The 19,163-nt window shown below is 34.1% G+C and overlaps 1 protein-coding gene and 1 non-coding gene across 8 annotated transcripts in view; both read right to left on the reverse strand.

Moving 5' to 3' along the window:
* The window catches only part of HDAC4 (histone deacetylase 4), a 406,413-nt gene that overhangs the window by 222,106 nt on the left and 165,144 nt on the right, over nucleotides 1–19,163 (reverse strand). For 3 of the 7 annotated variants that reach the window (XM_085819634.1, XM_085819632.1, XM_085819633.1), the window contains exon 3: nucleotides 5,415–5,472. Coding sequence is in view for 4 of the 7 variants with exons in the window: in XM_085819631.1 (XP_085675757.1) it covers nucleotides 1,969–2,011 (43 nt within the window). In the remaining 3 variants the exon portion in view is untranslated. Of the gene's footprint in view, nucleotides 1–1,968; nucleotides 2,232–5,414; nucleotides 5,473–19,163 lie in introns of those variants that run through there. The other 4 variants (XM_085819631.1, XM_085819635.1, XM_035351801.2 and 1 more) reach the window with 2 other exon arrangements.
* On the reverse strand, nucleotides 9,020–9,092 carry TRNAV-CAC (transfer RNA valine (anticodon CAC)). The gene has a single exon. It is a non-coding gene; the product is annotated as a tRNA-Val (tRNA).

The raw sequence follows: 19,163 nt of genomic DNA on the forward strand, positions 1-19,163 counted from the left end.
GAACGATTAAAATTAACCACAAAAGCTTTTGTTTACATCAGAAATTCAACACCATAAAAAAAAAAAAAAAAAAAAAAAAAGAATACTTTTATGCACAAAAATCAGGCCATCTCAAAGATAATAGATAAAACATTTTTAAAAAAATGTGTGTGTTAGGGGAACAGAAAGAAGTTGTCGAATACAAATAAATTTCAAATCTAAAAAAAGAAGAAATTTAGAGCAAATTTAGTCGCCTGAGACAAATATTAAAAAGAAAATAAATAATCATACAAGTATTAATGCAAAAAAAAGTACTTATTTAAATGAGACAAATTCTATTAAAAACTGCGAATAAATTATTAACGAAGAATGCAAAACCGAGTTTTAAATATATAATTTCTTTTGAGTTAAAATAATGCGGTGAAAATATCAGACTTCCGCCGGTCTCTTTAGACACCTTATTATATCACTGGTAACTTACTACCTGTATTAATAATCAGGTGCAACGTGAGTAAATAATATCTAACTCTTATTACCACCATACAAAACTATGCAAATAAATGCAATAAACCATTTTGTACAACCATTTTACACTATTTTGTACAAATAAGTATATTCAGTAATTATAAGACTAAACTATTCAAATAAATAAACATCACAAACTTAAAATGAATAAAATATTCCATCCCCCTTCCAATACAGAAATCTGTATACTTTATTCAGGGTTTATATTCCAGGGGTCTTCTCAGTGTTTGAATGAAATCCTTAATGCCAACCACAGTCTTAGATAAAATAAGCACTGTTTACATTTGTTATTTAAGGTCTTATCATTAATTTAACTAAATCTGTTAATTTTTTATTACACCTTATTTAATTGTATTATTTATCAGTTATTTTATTTATTTAATTTTGTTTACCTTTCTCGACGGCTTTTCTTAAGGTTCCTGCGCTTCTAATTTCTTTATTTATTTTCGAAAACTCGATTTGAAAAAAATCTCCTAAACTTAGAGTGGAAAATAAATTTGCCCCACTGTGGGTTAAATTACTGTATTAAATAATATTTTTTTAAAAAAAAACTTACATTTTATTCATTCATGCAACCGCTACAACTACAATATAAATGTAACCGTTAACCGATCTCAAAGGACTATCTATCATTATTTACGTAAGGAAAACAAAATATCAAATGTCATACAAAACTCAGAAAAATTACTATTTCTTCGTACACCGCAATTATTAAACATCCTTTAAAATAAAAGAGGACCCCCGGCCATTTCTTTCCCCCTCCCCCTCCAAATTCACGAATACAGCCATTTCTAACAAAACACTGCAGTAAAAACTCATTTCCATTCCTCTATTAAATTATAAATTATTTCCTCCCCCTTACATCATTTTCCTGGAACTGGTGAGTCATATGTCACTAGGGCGGGAACGACTTTTTACCAAGGGGGTGGGCACATATAGCCGGCAAAACGGCGATTGCGTCATCACAGAAAAAGGGATTACCCTACCTAAGAAATGATCGCCGTTACATCCCATTCTAATCGATTCGCCACCCTCCCGGACCTCGTCGATAATCTCTAAGAAGTGGTTCGGCATTGCACAGAAAGTGCAATCACAACACATGGAACTGCAGGTGCATGGAAGTCGGATCCCATCGAGACGCAATGTGTATCATTCCCGACAGCGCAGAGTCTCGATCGGTTAAAAAATTTCCGCCGTCCTCCCTCACCTGAAAAGCAAAAATGCGGCGCGCCGCGCATTTCAGAAAAGCTCCATGTACGGGTTTAGTGTAGTGGTATGCCTTGCATTAAATAGAAAACACCATGATCATTTCGGCTTGCCATCACAAAGTGCGGCCTTGAAGACCAAGAACACAGTTTACACGCCTTTTCCCCTACCCTACTGCGTAATAAGACATCACACGTATCGCTAACACACAGATACAAACAAGCCCGAGGAAAATGTTTCGATATTTATCGCACTTACCGATCGGTTCTCGCCACTCCGGACCCATCTTGAATGCAGACATTTTGCTCCGAGGGTGAAAGGGTCAGTTTTAAACCCACATAGAGAAAGCGACGAAGATTCAAGAATCAAACCACTTTTCAATAGTAAACAGTAGGGGTGCTGCGAACGCAGACATAGCTCTCGCCTGAAGATTCGGGGTGCGGTGTCGTCTCCGTCTGACTGCAGCGCAGCGATTTTTTCACCTCCGCTGCAAACGAAAACGTCTCACGTGTTGAGTCGGCTATTTCCTACAGCAGGGTTGCAGAAGGAGCCGTTTGGCGACAGAGGCGCTCGCCAAGAGGAATTCCAAAGTCGCCAAAGGTGAATATTAAATATGTTTCGCAGAATTTTCCTCCTGGTGCGATCGATTACGAAGGCTGCGCTTATCGATAATATTATTTACTTCCGCATTTGATAAATAAATGTAATGATATACCAAACGAGTGAAAGACAAATTCCCAATGCGAGGTACATATTGTTATGTATCATTTAAATTACAGCCTGGAAACTTATTAGCTCCTTACTCCTCCTTAGTCCAGTCGTTCAAAGATCCTAGTTCATTATTCTATGACGCACCCTTAGGGCAACATGGCACAGCGTTTTTTTAGGGAAAAGAAATATTTATATTACGTCCAAAGGGCTGCTTTTTTTTTTTTTTTTTTTTTTTTTTTTTTTTTTTTTTTTATGTTTCATGTGTTACCTTTATTTGATAAATACGTATGTTCTTCGCACTTAAAACAAAATTTATTTCAACGGCAATATCACAAAATAATTTTAAAATGAACATTTCTTTAGAATTTCCCATATATATTCTCGCATGCTGGAGATATATATATATATATATATATATTTAATAATTATCTCCAAAATCGTTCAAGCAGGCTGAGATAGGAGTGTCCAACCCACCGACCACATGCGGCCCAAGAAGCGACGGCGAATCACAAAAGAAATATGAAGATCCCACCCTGTTGCGGTCGGACTTTCAACGAGGACACTTTGACCACAAGGGCTTTTAATTTCGTTTTGGCATTTTGCGTCGTCTACGCCGTTTCACTTTTCAAATAGTGCCCGTCAGATATTCCAGCCCTGTATTATATTAAAAGAAATTAAATAATGAAGAATATGCATGAACGCATGGAAGTTTCTCGCATTGTGAAAGAAACACGGTACCTAGAGCCATCAAATTTTGAAGAACACCCAAACATAGTCACCTTCTAGAGTCATTAGATTAATTAGATTATTAATTCTGAAATACGCGCCCAGCGTGCAGACCACTACACCATGAAGGCACGCTAAAAAGGCGGGAGAATACCTTATATACTCCCCCTTTTAAAGGGCGACTGGGGTTTTAGGGGGCCTGATCGCCAAATCCTGGGTGTGGAGAATCATCATACGCTGCCCTTTTAGTTCAGGCGCCACTGTAGAAACATTAGGTTATTTTTAAAGCAGAAGTGGTGAAAAATGAGCAACACCTTCGCCGGGAGTCGAACCACGGACCTCTGGAATACGCGCCCAGCGTGCAGACCAATACACCACGAAGGCACGCTAAGAAGGCGGGAGAAATACCTTATAACCTGTAACCCCGAATTTGAAATTTGGAATTTATTTTATTGCCTATTTCATATTTTGTAAAACTTTAACGAATTAAATACAGCCTGCATTTTAACTTGCAAACATATTTTGTTCATCAAAATACAAATAAGTAAGTAAGTAATAATTATTTAGTAAGAAAGTTAGAGCAGTTAGTAAGAAATACAATACTAGCAGATGACGCGAATACTAAACAGCATGCTTACGTAAACAAAAATCTTCGTAATGCGAATCAAAGCTTATCTTCGAATCTGTTTGAAAAAATAGGTCAAAACTACAATTTAGGCACGACACGTATGGTTTTGATTATCAGCGAAAATGATCGAAGTAACAAAATGTCGATAAACAGAGAAAGCCTTTCATTATAAATAGTCGATTCTTTGCATCCAGAGATTTTTTAAAAGGACTAGAAATCAGAATTCGAGAGGGATTTTTGTACTTTCTTTGGTCTTCCGAATTTTTCAGATTCTAACCTAAAGAAAAATCTGATGTGGACAACCCATGACTTCTCTGTATGGCATACATTATACACACTTTTATTTACACAAAATTTACACATTTATTGCCGCATTTCATTTAAACTTATTTCCTCGAATTTCATTAGAGATATATTTTTTAACCAATTAATTCAGTTCTCACTTGAACACACAGTCTGAGTTTTTATGCAAAAATACATAAAAACTCAAGACATCTTCATTTAGAATTGTAAAAATACAGAAACACATAGCATAACAAATACAGTTAAAACAGCAATTTTTAAAATTAATGTTATAGCTTCTACGGAAAAAAAAAAAAAAAAAGGAAATCGGCCAGCGGGCAAGAAGGTAGATTTTTCCGTGCACAAAACTGAAAGTTTACTTTTGGTCCCATTTGGCAGAAAGACACTGAAAGTACAGAAACTGAGTTTTTCCACTACTCTGCTAAGTTTCAGATGTAAACATATGGCTGCTCTGTTATTCTTATTACCACTTAAACACTTTTTAAATTGTTAATAATTCTACAACTATTGCATGAAGATTAACTAAAGACATAAAAACCTTAACCGGGACATAAGAACAACATAATTCAATCACTTTTAAAGCAAAAATGCACAACTTACATATAAGAATAAAAAATAACTGATTTCCCACAGTCGAGTAACAGAGTGTATATATATATTACATTCAAATTACTTAAAAACATCTTTCGAAATAGAACTTACTAAGTATGGATTCACTCTTTTCAGGTCATTCTACTATAATCAATCTTAGTAGATAATATAATCAATATTATTTAGTAAATAAATTATATATATATATATATATATAAATTGTAGAAAGCTCGCCTAAAAGTTACCAAGAGCTGCTGATATATATATAATACATACATACTCTGTTATATATTATATATACTTTTGGTGAGGCCCATCGCAACTAAAAAGGGAGATGCTCAAGACGTGTTATTTCAGTCCCATGTACAAAACTTCGATGTTCTAAGGCCACTTTTAGGCGTTTGTTTTGTTTTTTTTTTTTTTTTTTTTTTTAGTTATGCAAGTTACATACATACGTACAGACGTCACGAAAAACTCTCTTCTGAATCCATTTTAAATCCACTTTTTAATCCGTTTTGGGAGAAGGAGACCTTTATTCTATTCGTATCTACAGATGTCACGCAAAAACATCTTTTAGAGGTATTCAAGAGAAGTCAAATGGATATTTTGGTTGAAATATGATACCCGAATTTTTAAGATTACAATACTGCCTTTGCTTCGTACAAAGAAGTAATTACAGCGTTGTGATTGAAATACAATCAAGTGATTAACAAACCCAGGCTGTAATATAAAAATCTGTACTTACCGTAGAGCTCTAATTATTAGAAAATCCAATTAGTACACACATTTTTGCGATCTTCTGCCTGCAACAACAACAAAAAAGGAACTTTTTAATTCTTTCAAAATTACTTTTTAGGTTTTATATACATCTATTGTTTCTTAAAAAAGCAGGAATTCATAGAATAAATATTGAGAGAAATTATAATACATATTAGCTTAATCTTGTATTAAAGTGCACAGGAATTCAGAATTAATGATAAAATTATAGAGTAGAACTGGTTATTGTATTCTATTCTGAATTTTGAAGATTTCGAATCACAAAATATAGTAAATCCTCTAGTGTAACGATTCTCAACCGATGGTTACGTGTACCACTTGTGGTACTGAAGAGAAAAATTGAAACAAAGTATTTTTAACTATTAAAAATAAAGAAAGAAAGTATTTTTAACTATTAAATTTAAAAATTAAATACCCCAACATTCTTTTTTTAGTGTTTTCTCCAATACTCTTAAATTTATGCGACCTGTGTTTTCTTCAAGGACAATAGTTGCTCATAGAATTTAGCAAAATCATCCGTTTTTATTTTCACAAATATTTTTTAGCCACACACATAACAAAGTTTGTCATAAATGATGCTTTTGAAAGGGGTGATAGAAATAAATGGATGTTGTATTTAATAGGAAATAAAAATAAGTTCCTGTAAAAAGGTAATAGTATCTCATTAATTCCTTTACAGTTGATCGATTTATTAGAATGTCTACATTATATGCACCATTTACGGGCTCAGATTGCTCTGTTTTCAATTAGAATCATTTTTTAATGTCGATTAGCTGTTTCTGACAGCAGCTATTTTGTCTTCTTGTTGCTTTATATCTTTCTTAAGCGATTTGAGAATATCGTCTTTTGTTTTTGAAAACTCGTAATATAGTGTGCATTTAAATATTTGTAAAAAAATAATAAAATGAACCTAGATTTTAAAAACGGTATTATAACTCGAATTGACTAAACGAAAACGTGAGGATTCACAGGTGATGGATCCAGCACAATCTACTAGCACTAAGAATATTAAAAAGAAAAAAACAAATTGTTTATAGAAAATATAATGAAAGTTAAGTTATTTCGTTTTACTTAGAATGGAGATGAAATGGACCCGCATCCTCAATGTGCTATTTGCGGCGAAATATTATCCAATATTATATCAAAGTATGAAACCATCGTTTCTTAAAAGATGTCTTGAATCTAAGCAAGCTAGTTTAAAGCATAAATCTGAAGAATATTTTAAGAGGAAATTATTGGAGTTCAAAATTAGTAAACAAGTAATGAAAGGTTTCGTTACTTCCAGTGGAAAAGCTTTGGAAGCTAAGTTATCTATTAAGCCTAAGAATTGCCAGGATTGGGCAAGCTCACACTATTGGAGAAAACCTGATATTACCAGCAAGCTAAAGGTGTCCTTTTAAGATTATTAATCGAAAAAGCGGCTAATGAACTTGATAATATTCCGCTATTAAATGATACAGTAAGTCGACGAATTCATAAAATGGCAAATTCTATAAAATCGACATTTATTCAAAAAATAAAATGCTGTGAGTACTTCGCATTGCAGTTGGATGAAAGCACAGATATAACGGTGTGTATTTAATTATGGCAAAGCACAGTAAGGCTATCTGCCTAAGAAGAGGGATGCCTTCATGGAGGACTTTCTAAGGGAAACTCACTCGCATACACGTTACACATGGGGAAAACCACGAAAACGCCCATGCGGCCAGCCCGTTCGCGGGATTCGAACCTCGGACCGAACTACCAGTGACTTTACCGCTCGGCCGCTGGTGGGCTTGCACAGATATAACGAGCTTTGTTCAATTATTAGTTTACATACATTTCGAAGAAGATAAACGAATTGCCGAAGAGTATTTATTTTGTGAATCTCTTCATGATAGAGCGACTGCAAATGGAATTTCCATAGTAATCGAAAATATTATGCCTCGGAATAATATTCCTTGGGATAAGTGCATTGCCGTATGCAGTGACGGAGCTCGGACATTCCGGTGTTTTTTCTCAAGTACAAAAAAGTCCAACCTGAAAATAAATTTACTCAATGTTCCATTCATCGTGAAGCTTTAGTAGCCAAAACAATCCTCGGAACCCTGAAAATCGTTTTCAATCAAGGTCCGAAAATTATTAATTTTATTAAATGCCGAGCTTTAAATTCAAAAATATTTACGATTTTATGCCATGAGATGGGCAGTGAAACATGAAACGCTTTTGTTATATTCCGAAGTCAAGTGGTTATCCAGAGCCAAAGTTTTAAATCCTCTTTTTACGCTTCGCTCAGAAATTCAAATTTTCGTCTGTGATTCAAAATTTGAATTGCAAAAAATGTTTATTTGGTGAATAATGGTTGGCGCATTCAGCATAAGCTGATATTTTTGGAATGTTAAATGAATTAAATTTAAGATTACACGGAATAAAGTGTTAATTTGTTTACCATTTGAGATAAAATAAGAGCAGTGATAAAAAATCTCGAGCTCATAATCAAAGAATTACGTAATAATATTGTAAGCTTTTTAACACTTTTAGAACCGAAAATAAAAAAAGAATTAGCATCCGACATTAAAAATCGTTATATTTCATCGATAAACAATTTCAACATGTATTTTTCCGAGAATTATGAAAAAGAAAATTGGATTATAAATCCGTTATGTTCAAATGTACCTGAAATTTTATCTCGTGAAAAAAAAAAAAAGCAATTAATAGAAACTTCATGTGAACCGAACTCACTTGTTAATTTTCGGTTGAACCGAAAAAATAATTTAAAGGTATTTCAAATATTTAAAAGTTTTATTGCCTTTTTGCTTAACCTCAGTGTGAACAAGAACTTTCTCCCACGTTATATTTGAAAAATAAAAACAGAACAAAATTAAAAGTGGATCCTAATTTACGGTCAAAACTAGGCGACATAAGAGCAGACATAAGGAAATTGATCTCTCTTAAACAGGCCCAAATTTCACACTAAATTTTAGAAGTGTTGTAATTTAAATTTTAATAATTAAACTGGTAACCAATTTTTAATCTAATAATTTTATACGTGCATATTTCATACAAACTGCCAATGGGTTGTGCAAATGGCAAAATATACTTTTTTATATTTTTAATGAAATTGAAAAAATAATCATTGTAAAATGTAGTGGTGGTACGCGGTGTTAAGTTTTTCATTTTTTATTTAGAGGGTACGCGTTAGTCAAAAGGTTGAAAACCGCTGGCATTCCTATTTCTTAACTTTTTTCAGATCACAGCACACCTCACAAGCATGAATCATTTCAGGATTTACTACTGTAGAGACGTTAGGTTATTCCAAAGCAAGAGAGATGAAAAATGAGCAGTGCCATCGCGGGACTCGAACCACGGATATCTCGAATACGCGACGAGTGTGCTGACCATTACACCCCGAAGGCCTTCTAAGAAGGAGAAAATACCTTATATACACTCCCTTTTAAGGGGCGACATGGGATTAGGGGACCCATCGTCAAATCCTGGTGGTGGGGAATCATCATCCACCGCCATTTTTTAGTTCGGGCGCCACTGTAGACACATTAGGATTTTTTGATGCTGAGAGACGTGAAAAATGTGCAATGCCCTCGCCGGGACTCGAACCGCGGACCTCTCGAATGTGCGCCGAGCGTGCTGACCACTACACCACGAAAGCATGCTAAGAAGGCGGGGGAAATACCTTATACTACGAAGGAGCATTTTTTTATTAACATAAATAATTTCTCCTATTTTATATTATGGATTTAATTAAGATTCCATAATACGTTTCATTCCAACATTCCATAATACGATAATTATACATTCAGCAGAAATTATTGTCTGTTACTTGACAGTTTTGTTTGCGTACAAAATGGCGCTTTTAAAGAACCAATCCATAGAACGCTACGTTTGCGTTCTTTCCCAAGAAAATTACGCGTCTCTAGTTATTAAAAAACATGAAAGCCATGGGTTTTCTATATCTAAAGCTACGATAGATAATATGTTTCTAATCAAAAATTTTGTATTAGAAGCTATGAACTCAATTGTCAGATTTCACTGAAGGGAACTGGGATTAAGATTTCAGAAAAATTATTTTTAATATCATGATTGAAAATGACCAAAGTAAAATTAATTACACACAAAAGAATTACTGACTGGGTATAAATATGTCAATATTGATCTAATGCCATGTGATCTAATGAAGATGCAAATAGATTCAGAACCTGATCGAATATTCCGTTCTAGGACAGGGATGGCTAAACGTTTTCGATTAGAGTGCCTGTTAAATTACGGTTTATTATTTTCAGGGGCCCAGCGTGGCACTTGTTGTATATTTTAAAAATCACCTTTAAACCCCTGCTTTGATTCGAAACTATCGAATTATATTTCGTAACTATATATGCTATTTATACTATTAAAATATGTGCGCGTCTGTGTGTTTGTTTGCGGCATTTTCTCCTTCGAAACGGCGTCGAGTTGAATTTCGAGAAAGGTACTCAAATTTGTGGGAAGCTATTTCGAACATTCTCATCTTCGTACTACTTTCAGCCGGGATATTAATTAAAAACTCTTTGTTTTCGCACTCATTTTACCGAGTGGCAATAGTCTCGCACGCTGGAGATAAAAATCTGTATTATTTCGAGAAGTGTTGCCAATGCTACCTTTCAAATCGTAGAGTTTGTTAATAAAGAATTTCTAAGTTTTATAAAATATGAAATAAAACGCGATATATTATTGCCACGTTAATTCTTGAAACAATGTTTTTATATATCATTATATTTAAATCATGACGTCATTCGTATTAACCTGAAATGTCAGAAGTTTTTCTTTTCCTAATTCGGCAACAACAAAAAAAATTATTTTCGAATTGGCTGTTGGTCGGAAAGAATAAACTAATTTCTTTCATACTGAAATGTTTTCATACATTTGCCTTTCAGGGGTACATAGGACTTACAAATTTCGCTTTGGCTGCAGCCCGCTAGTTCAGTTATTAACTTACATGAAATATAAATTGAATAAACAGTATTTAAAAAATTTCAATTTAATATTAAGATAAGGTGAAATGTCCTGAAACGGGCACCCTTGACTGTAAGTGAAAAAATGAAATAAAAATAATCAATGTTGGATATTTTTAAGTTTTTATAGTACGAAAAATTATATGTACAACATTCGTCCGTTTAAATACTCAATTCACTTAACTTCAAATTTGCATCCTGGCGAGAAAGTGCGACAGAAAATGAGAGGTACAGGAAAGGTGCAACTTAAAATATTTTGTTATGCAAAGTAAGGGAAACCCTACACAACTGCACAGAACTGACATTCACAGACAATCGTGTATAAGTAAAGCCACTGGTAATAAATACCTATTCTAAATGCTGGTTTCAGAGTTATCAGAAGAGCGAATCTTGGACGCCACACAATGCAAAATACGCCTTAGCGTTGCGTCCACAATGGCCGTCCTTCTCAATTCTGGAAGACTCCTTCAAATTCTGAAAGAAGCTCCTCCGGAGCCATATGATTCGAACCTGAACCAGAGTGAGGTATGGATGTAGAACAGGAAGACTGGAGCTCACTGTTATGAAATTCTATGGAATACTAATTATTCCTGATAGTCACAACACTGTTAAGCACTATCAATTGATCAAATCCAGCAATCTGCTCAAATTTAATATCTCGAAACACATGCCATGTAAAAGAGAGTAATGTACCAGTTAACATCGCGAAACAGGTGATAGAATGAGTTAAAGAACATGAAGGTCAGCTTAAGCCGCTTTCTAGCCCGCTTAGTTCCGTTATTTCAGTAGCATTGTATGCAAGTGGACAGTACTGGAAAATGTTTCCCTTTCTACATAGGCAAGTCAAAAATTATTTACACTTTTGTCATTCCTACATTGCGCACTTTGTCTTCTGTCCTCGCATATTTTGTTGTTATACTGCTGTGAAAGTTTGATCTTAATTCCTCCATTTTTCTTCCTTCTGTTGCATGTATATCATGGCTACTCCATTAGAAGTTTGCACCAAAGAGGAACACCGAGCAGTGATTCGATTCCTCTGGTTGGAGGTTGTCAAAGGGTCAGACATGAATAGGCGAATCACTATCGATGAGGTAGCATATGCTTTGAACATCAGTCATGGGTCTGTCCATCAAATCATCCACGACAAGCTCGGTTTTCACAAAGTCTGTGCACGGTGGATACCAAGAAAGCTTACTACAGAACAAAATCTCACTCGTGTTAGGGTCTGTCAACGCTTTGTCAAAACACAGGATAGTGCACTTCTCCTATATTGCGATGAATGTCTGACCCTTTGACACCCTCCGACCAGAGGAATCGCATCACTGCTCGTTGTTCCTCTTTGAGACAAACTTCTAATGGAGCAGCCATCTGCAACAGAAGGAAAAAAAATGGAGGAATTAAGATCGAAATTTCTCAGCATTACCACAACAGTATAACAATAAAATCTGCCAGGACAGAAGACTAAGTGCGCAACGTAAGAAAATTTATGACAAAATTGTAGATAATTTTTGACTTGCCCTCGTAATTACCAAGTAATAAAACTGCCGTTGTTTTCGATGGCTGAAAATGGAATGGCTAAAACAACTTCTATCTGATGCTGAACAAGACTTGTATCTGTCTCCGAATCTATCTACCTGAGACTGAAAAAGACAAGTATTTGTCTCCGTATTACGGTTCCTTTTACTTCCATCTGTCTACACTTGCATCCCTAGGGGTCGACGCCGGTGAAACCTGGGACGTTACTGGCTAGGATCTGGTCTTAGGTAGTCTCGACCACGGGGAATAAAATAAGTCTTCACAGGACCAGAACCACCGTTCATTCGGTGGTTGGTTCAGGCTCGAGACCGTACTGGTACTGTTATGTCCGTCCCTTGTCTTTAGCATTGCTACATTTTTAGATATTGTGGCTTTCCTTGGGGGTTTGGCCCCATTTTGTCACTACTTAGGAATTGACATAGCGGATGGAACATTCCTTCGAATATATTTGTTGGGACTGCAAGCCAAGCTGTCATCGTATTTTATTTTTGCGCTCCGGAGCCTGGACGTGAATTCCTGAAAGGTTTAAACTAGGGCGGAAATTCTACTCTGGTGTTCTGTCTATACTTGTACCTAGTGTTCAAGGGTCTGTCCTTGCAACTCATCTTAGACAAGATTCTATGGTTAAGACGTAATTGCAGTCTTCATAGCACTGACTCCACAATCGATTGCTGGTTCCATCTCTCTTTGAACAATAATTAGACGATCAGATCAGGATTCAACTTGAATAATGAACATAAATAGAGATTATCCGGTAGAACTGGGATTGCGTTGCAGGCTGTTAGTTTCGCAAGCTCGTACAAGTGCTCAGATGCTATCGCTGCCAGGCTCTTGGTCATGTCGCACTAGCCAGGCTCATGTTTGGGCACATTGTACACAAACACATGACAGTTTGGGTAGAGAATGCCATGCTGGACCCTTTACATTGTATTTATTAGGTTAAATCATGTTCGAGGCACGAATTTTGGTACTGAGCATGTTACTAGTTCTAGACAATGTCAGGTTTATGAGTGAGAGCTACAATTTAAATTATTTGTAGCACTATGTACAAAGTTGTCAATGTAACAAACCTTGCCACTGTCGCCATTTCTTCCTTTTCCTGATTGGGCAATATTCCGTTTGATCATTACCTTAGGTCGGAAGCTCGCTCAGCGGTTAAAATAAAATAAAAATACACTTGTCCCTACTCCCGTATTAATAAAGTATTACACTTTGTATTTTAAAATAATCGTTCAATTCCTGTAAGACTCCTAAAATAGAAACAATCTCCGTAATTTTGAGTTTCGAAGTGGGTATTTCAAATCAACAACTTCGAAGTAATTGAGAACACATGATGAAACCGATAAACTTTGAAAAATTCTTATATAAGATGGTAGCGATGGGGTTAAGTTGTATGTTCCCTTTGCAAGCATAGAGATTCCATTTCTAAAATTAAGAGTGTGGCTCGGAAAGTTGCCGAATAGGTAAATAAAAATATCCACATTAATACACAGAAAAGTATAAAACAAATTTACAAATTTAACATCTCGCAAACAATTAATATATGTACACATATTTATAGTAATGTATAACAAGATCACTAATAAATTTTTAACTATCGATATCAAGAACCGATTTATTGGTCTTATGATAATTCGACTGTGATCCGCTCATCGGTATCTTTCGGGTGTCCGTCCTCTGATCATCACTTTCCTTACTACTGAATAAATATTATGATCCACGTGTCGAGTTTTGTGTCCAGAGGACACGCATGCACGCGCTGATGCACACGTACGCTTCGTGTGAGGCACTGAGGTTATAGCATTTCTTTTATTGGGTCGATGTAAAGTTCTTTAGACGCGCGGGAAAGATGACGCACTAAATTTCCATAGAATCAATAGCGGAACAGTTTATTGCATTCCATAATCCTACTGGAAACACTATTCGTTTGCTTTAAATTTTTTTCTTGTTTGTATGAATATGAGTAAAGATTTGCGGGAAAAAAATTCACGTTTGGGATCAAATCAATGTTGAAAAATCAAACATGGGCGTTGTCCCTCAGAAGAAATCATTTTTACCTGAAAGGACATAAAGAATTCTTTCTGAATTATCTTCTATCTTTCTGAATTATCTTCTATCTTTCTGTGACGTTCTCTGGACAGCGTTCTTGATGACAGAATGGTTACGGCCTTTCTCAAAAACTGCCCCTGAACTTCCATTTGTCCGAGTAAAAAAAGAAAATGAATATAAATTTTATTTATTAAATCTATAAGTGCGTGCATGTGTGTGTGACTTATCTCAATGAATGAAGAGTAAGCCCATGAAATTCATCGTGGCAAAGAGTGCAAGATTGCGCCTCTCACTGGCAAGGGCCTTGGAGAACTATATAGGTGACATTACGACTTTGCTCTTTTCCACCCCCAATTTTGATGAATAGAATAGGATCGCTTATTCTCTTGATGCCTACTCCATTTAAGCCTGCCACCGCTATTAAAATGCCTAATTCTTATAGCTTAATTTATTTTAAATCACATAATCCGGTGTGGGGGGGGACGGTCCGAGGATCTCCCAGAAGAGGGTCTAACAGAAATCCTTTAAGAATGATTATACGTAATTTAGAATTGTTTACATCTGGTACGTGTAATCTGAGATATAAATATTCCTAGATTTATATCCTTAAATATTTAAAACTGATAACATTCTTATTTTATGTTATAAGATTATTTTGTGTTTTTTTATATTTTTAATACCAGCGCTTTCACGTAAGATAAAATTCTAATTTTATTCGTTTAAGACTCTGACACCACATAATTTCCTTGTATAGCCTATTAAATTATATAAGTTTTCTGCCACTCTTAATTTAAACTTATCTCCTCGAATTTCAGAGAAATATATTTATCAATCAATCGATTGAGTTCTCACTTCGCGGCAAGGCAAAAATACGTAAAAACTGAAAATATATTCATTAAAATTGAAAAAAATAAATGTAAAACACAGAAAAACCTAAAACGCCAAATACAGTTAAAAATACAATTTTTATAATTTTTCTACTTCAAAATAAGCTATTCTGCTAACAGGCAGAAAAACAATATTTTCGGTGCACACAAATGAAAGTTACCTTTTGATCCCACAAAGAAAAAAGACACTAAAGTTGGTGCACCAACTGATTTAATTGACTATTCTACTAAGAGTTGCAAATGCAAACATCGAGCCGGCACGTCAGGCCTAGAGCCACTTTTATATTGTTCATAATTCTACAACTATACAACCATTGCATGCAAGTTAAGTAAAAGCTGAAAAAACTTTAACCATAACAACATAATTTGATTACTTTTAAAGCAAAAAAACGCATAATTTACCAACATACAAGAATATATATATATATATATATATATATATATATAAACTGAGCTCGCCGAGTGAAAGAGTGAACTAGCCGAGCCGAGTGAAAGAGTAAATATATATATATATATATATATATATATATATCTACTAAAGAAATATTGATTATATTATCTCCTAAGATTAATTTTAGTAGAATTATCTAAAAAGAGTGAATAAACAGTTAGTAAATTTAATTCCGAAAATTGTTTTAAAGTAACTTGAATGAAAACTGTTCAAAATGTTTAACGGGGACTTGAATTAAATCATGAATAACAAAATTTCAATTGTAAAAAGAAATTAAATTAAAAGCAAGTAATTCCATTAAAAGCAAGTAATCATTGCTATTGAGCGGAAATTAATTGACTTTCAAGGGGAACAAACCAACTCCTGTTCAATGAACAATAATTAAGAAATAAATACGAAGGTGTTTCGCCCTTTACTCAAGTAATAAGGCGATGCCAAATGGCAATTTAAGTTAGGCCAAATATTTCCGTGAATTGAAGGGATCAAGAACCAATGCAGAACACTAAAGAACTCATTCTGATTAAGCATTTTAGCTAATTCAATTTTGAGTGAAAAGCAGTTTATGCAGTAAAATTGATAAATTCCTGAGTAATTGTCCCCCGACACCCTCGCGTTTACGCATTTTAATTCAAAACTGTTCATAAAAAATTAAACATTGGAAATTGGCATTATGAAATAGAACTCAAAGTAATTGGAATAAACATTAGAAATAGTATATATATATATATATATATAGAAAAATTAAATTAAATTTAAATAATTTTAATAAATTTAAATAATATATATGTGCGTGTGTGTATGTATGTGTATATGTATTTATGTACGTTTGGTACGGCCAATTCTAACCAGAAAGGGAGGTATTACAGTCTAACTAGGTATTACAGTCTCATATACAAAATTTTAACGTTAAACGGCTAATCATTTCTGAGTTATCCGAGACAAATACGTACATACGTAGGTACAGACATCACGAAAAAAACCCTTCTGTATCCATTTTTCATTTTGAATCCATTTTACAATCTGTTTTGAAAAAATGAGTCCTCTATCATATCGATACATATAGATAACCGTCGTTTAAATGGATTCCAGAGAGTTCAAAATGGATATTTTCTTTAAAATATGATACCCGAAATTTTTCACGATTACAATACTTCCTTTACTTCGCACAAACTTAAGTTACAATTAAAATTAAATAGTGATTTTTAGCATCATTGTGTTTACATTATTACGATGATGATATTTATGATTGAACTTCTTAATTAATTCTTTAATATGACAAGTTGAATTTTTAACAATGTATGTAAATTATATATTTCTATAGGTAAGTATCATAGAACTATACAAAGCAAAAAATTTCATACTAGAATATCTTCATACAAAGAAAATATATATATATATATATATATTATTTTCATATCAGGAAAGCATATATAATGATAAACAGAGACATTTTGAACTACAGATCGTGAAGGTAATCGATTACTGATACTACAACACGTTATTAATACGAAATACAAACCTTTCAATTATTTTCTGCTCTAAAGGAGAAAGAACGCGCCTTACGCTAAACTCAAGGGAATCTCAAATGACGAGGAAACTTCACGAATATTGTCCAGACATATTGCAAAATGAAATTGCAGACGCTTTATCTTGAAGAATCTAAAACGGTCCATTTAAAAGACCATCATCAGTCATAAAACTACACAACTTTCCTCTTTCCCATTAAATATTGCATTGAAAATTTAAAGTGACTTGATATCAGAGACATTAAAATAAAATTACTACTCAAAATTTCCAAAAATAGTCACTGTTACGAAAAGTTGCGTCTCAACTAACATACATTTTTGCAATTATGTATTTTTAAAATTTTTCCGGGAAGTTATCGGAGTTGTCTTCCGAATTCAGAAAAAAATTCAGGTATTTTTCAACTAAAAAATCAAAGCGAGATTTGAATTTTATTTTCGATAGATTAGAAATCAAAGACCCTTAGCATATTTTTCAGACGTTTTTGATTTGCTACAAAAACAGATTGTCTCCTTGGAAATTACTTTTTTAACTGCAACTATATTTTTGAAAGCATAAATTATCGTCTGCTGCTTAAGATTTTTTTTTTATTCAGGCAAAATGGTGTTTTTACAGAAGCAATGTGTGAAAGGCTATGTTTGCGCTTTTTTCTGAAGAAAATTATTCCCATTTAGGTATTATCTAAAGCTAAGATAGGTAATATTTTCACCAACAAAGGAAAAAAATGTCAAAGTTTGGCGACAAATGGAAAATTTGTTCCAGATACGCACCCAAGGAAAAAATGTAATGTTTCGAATGTTGTAAAAGTAACCTCGTGAACAGTTAAGCGAATAATCGCTTTAGTTCAGGAACAGAGACGTAAACTCAAGAAGGGTTAATTACCCTTGATTTCTCAAAATAAGAATTTCACAGATGGCCCCTTTCTCAGGGCGTACAGCAAAGCCTGCATGTGGGATTGAACTCAAAGTAATAAGAAATAAAACTTAAGAAATGCTTAACTAAAGAGATATAGCCGAAGCAAATAAAATTCTAAGGAGTTGGCCCCTAAATATCGAATAAGCTGGCGAAGCTATCAAGGGCCTGAAATACGGCCGAGCGTAGTAATTAATAGCTTCGAGCAGCGGTGCCCAACCTTGTGCTAGCCGATCGTTTTGCATGTGCTCGCCAGCCCAATTAGGTACTATGAACAAAAAATATTTTTAAAATAACCATTCTTTTATATTTCTTAATTGTTAAAATATGGTAAGCATTTATAGTCATAAGAGATATCTTGCAAGACGTTATAAAATAATTGATTGCCGACTGATGAACTTGATGGCGAACATGGAATCTTATTGCTTCATTCCAATGTTAGATGGCTCAGCAGGGAAAAAGTTCTTCAACGATTTGTAGAACTTCTTTCAACAGTAAAGCAATTTTGGGAATCCGGAAATGAAAGTTACAAAGAATTGGACGATAATAATTAGTTAACCGATCTGTATTTTTTCATGTATATAACAGCTAAACTGAACAAACTGAATGAATATCTCCGGGGAAAAGAAAAAATCCTTTTTCAATTGACTGGGACTGTAACTGCTTTTCAGATAAAGTAAAATTTGTGGTCAAATCAGACGAAAGAAACCCATTTCACCCATTTTCAGAATTTATCGAGCCATATTAATAACTACAAGGCAATTGAAACAGAAAATACTTGGAAAACCTAAATGCACTGAAAAATAATTTTGAACCCTGCTTCTCTGATTTCCATAAAGTTCAACCAATATTATTATTCATCTCAAAACCATTTGTCGGAGTTAATATTTAAGATGTATCATATAAGATTGGAAATAAGTTTAACAAAAATGTTGAAGTTTTGGAAATGTGCTAGCGATAGGCCAAAATGTGCTCGCAATAGGCCAAAATGTGCTCGCGAGAGGCCAAAGGTTGGGCATCACTGGCTTAGAGAAACACAGACAAAAGGCAAACGCGCGCTAATCAGAAATTCTGAGGCTCTATCTCGAAGTCAATGGAACTTCGATTTAAATACTACTCTTATTCACTTGCATTAAACACGATTCTAAAAACACACTCTGGTAGGAAATTGTAATCTAAAATTAGGAAGGACAGGAAGGTAGATTTAACTAAAATTAACTGTTACTAACTTCGGATAAACTTTACAGACCTTTAATAATAAAAGAAAATCCGACATGTCAAAAGGCAGCCTTAAAAATCGTACAACAGTTTGAAATTTGAAACGGACATTTATAGTGATTCAACGCAAAATCGCAAAACGAAAACAATAGTCC

The sequence above is a fragment of the Stegodyphus dumicola genome, chromosome 6 (genome assembly GCF_044657685.1).
Source record: "Stegodyphus dumicola isolate Sdum_Otavi_A_Nest chromosome 6, ASM4465768v1".
Classification (NCBI taxonomy): domain Eukaryota; kingdom Metazoa; phylum Arthropoda; class Arachnida; order Araneae; family Eresidae; genus Stegodyphus; species Stegodyphus dumicola.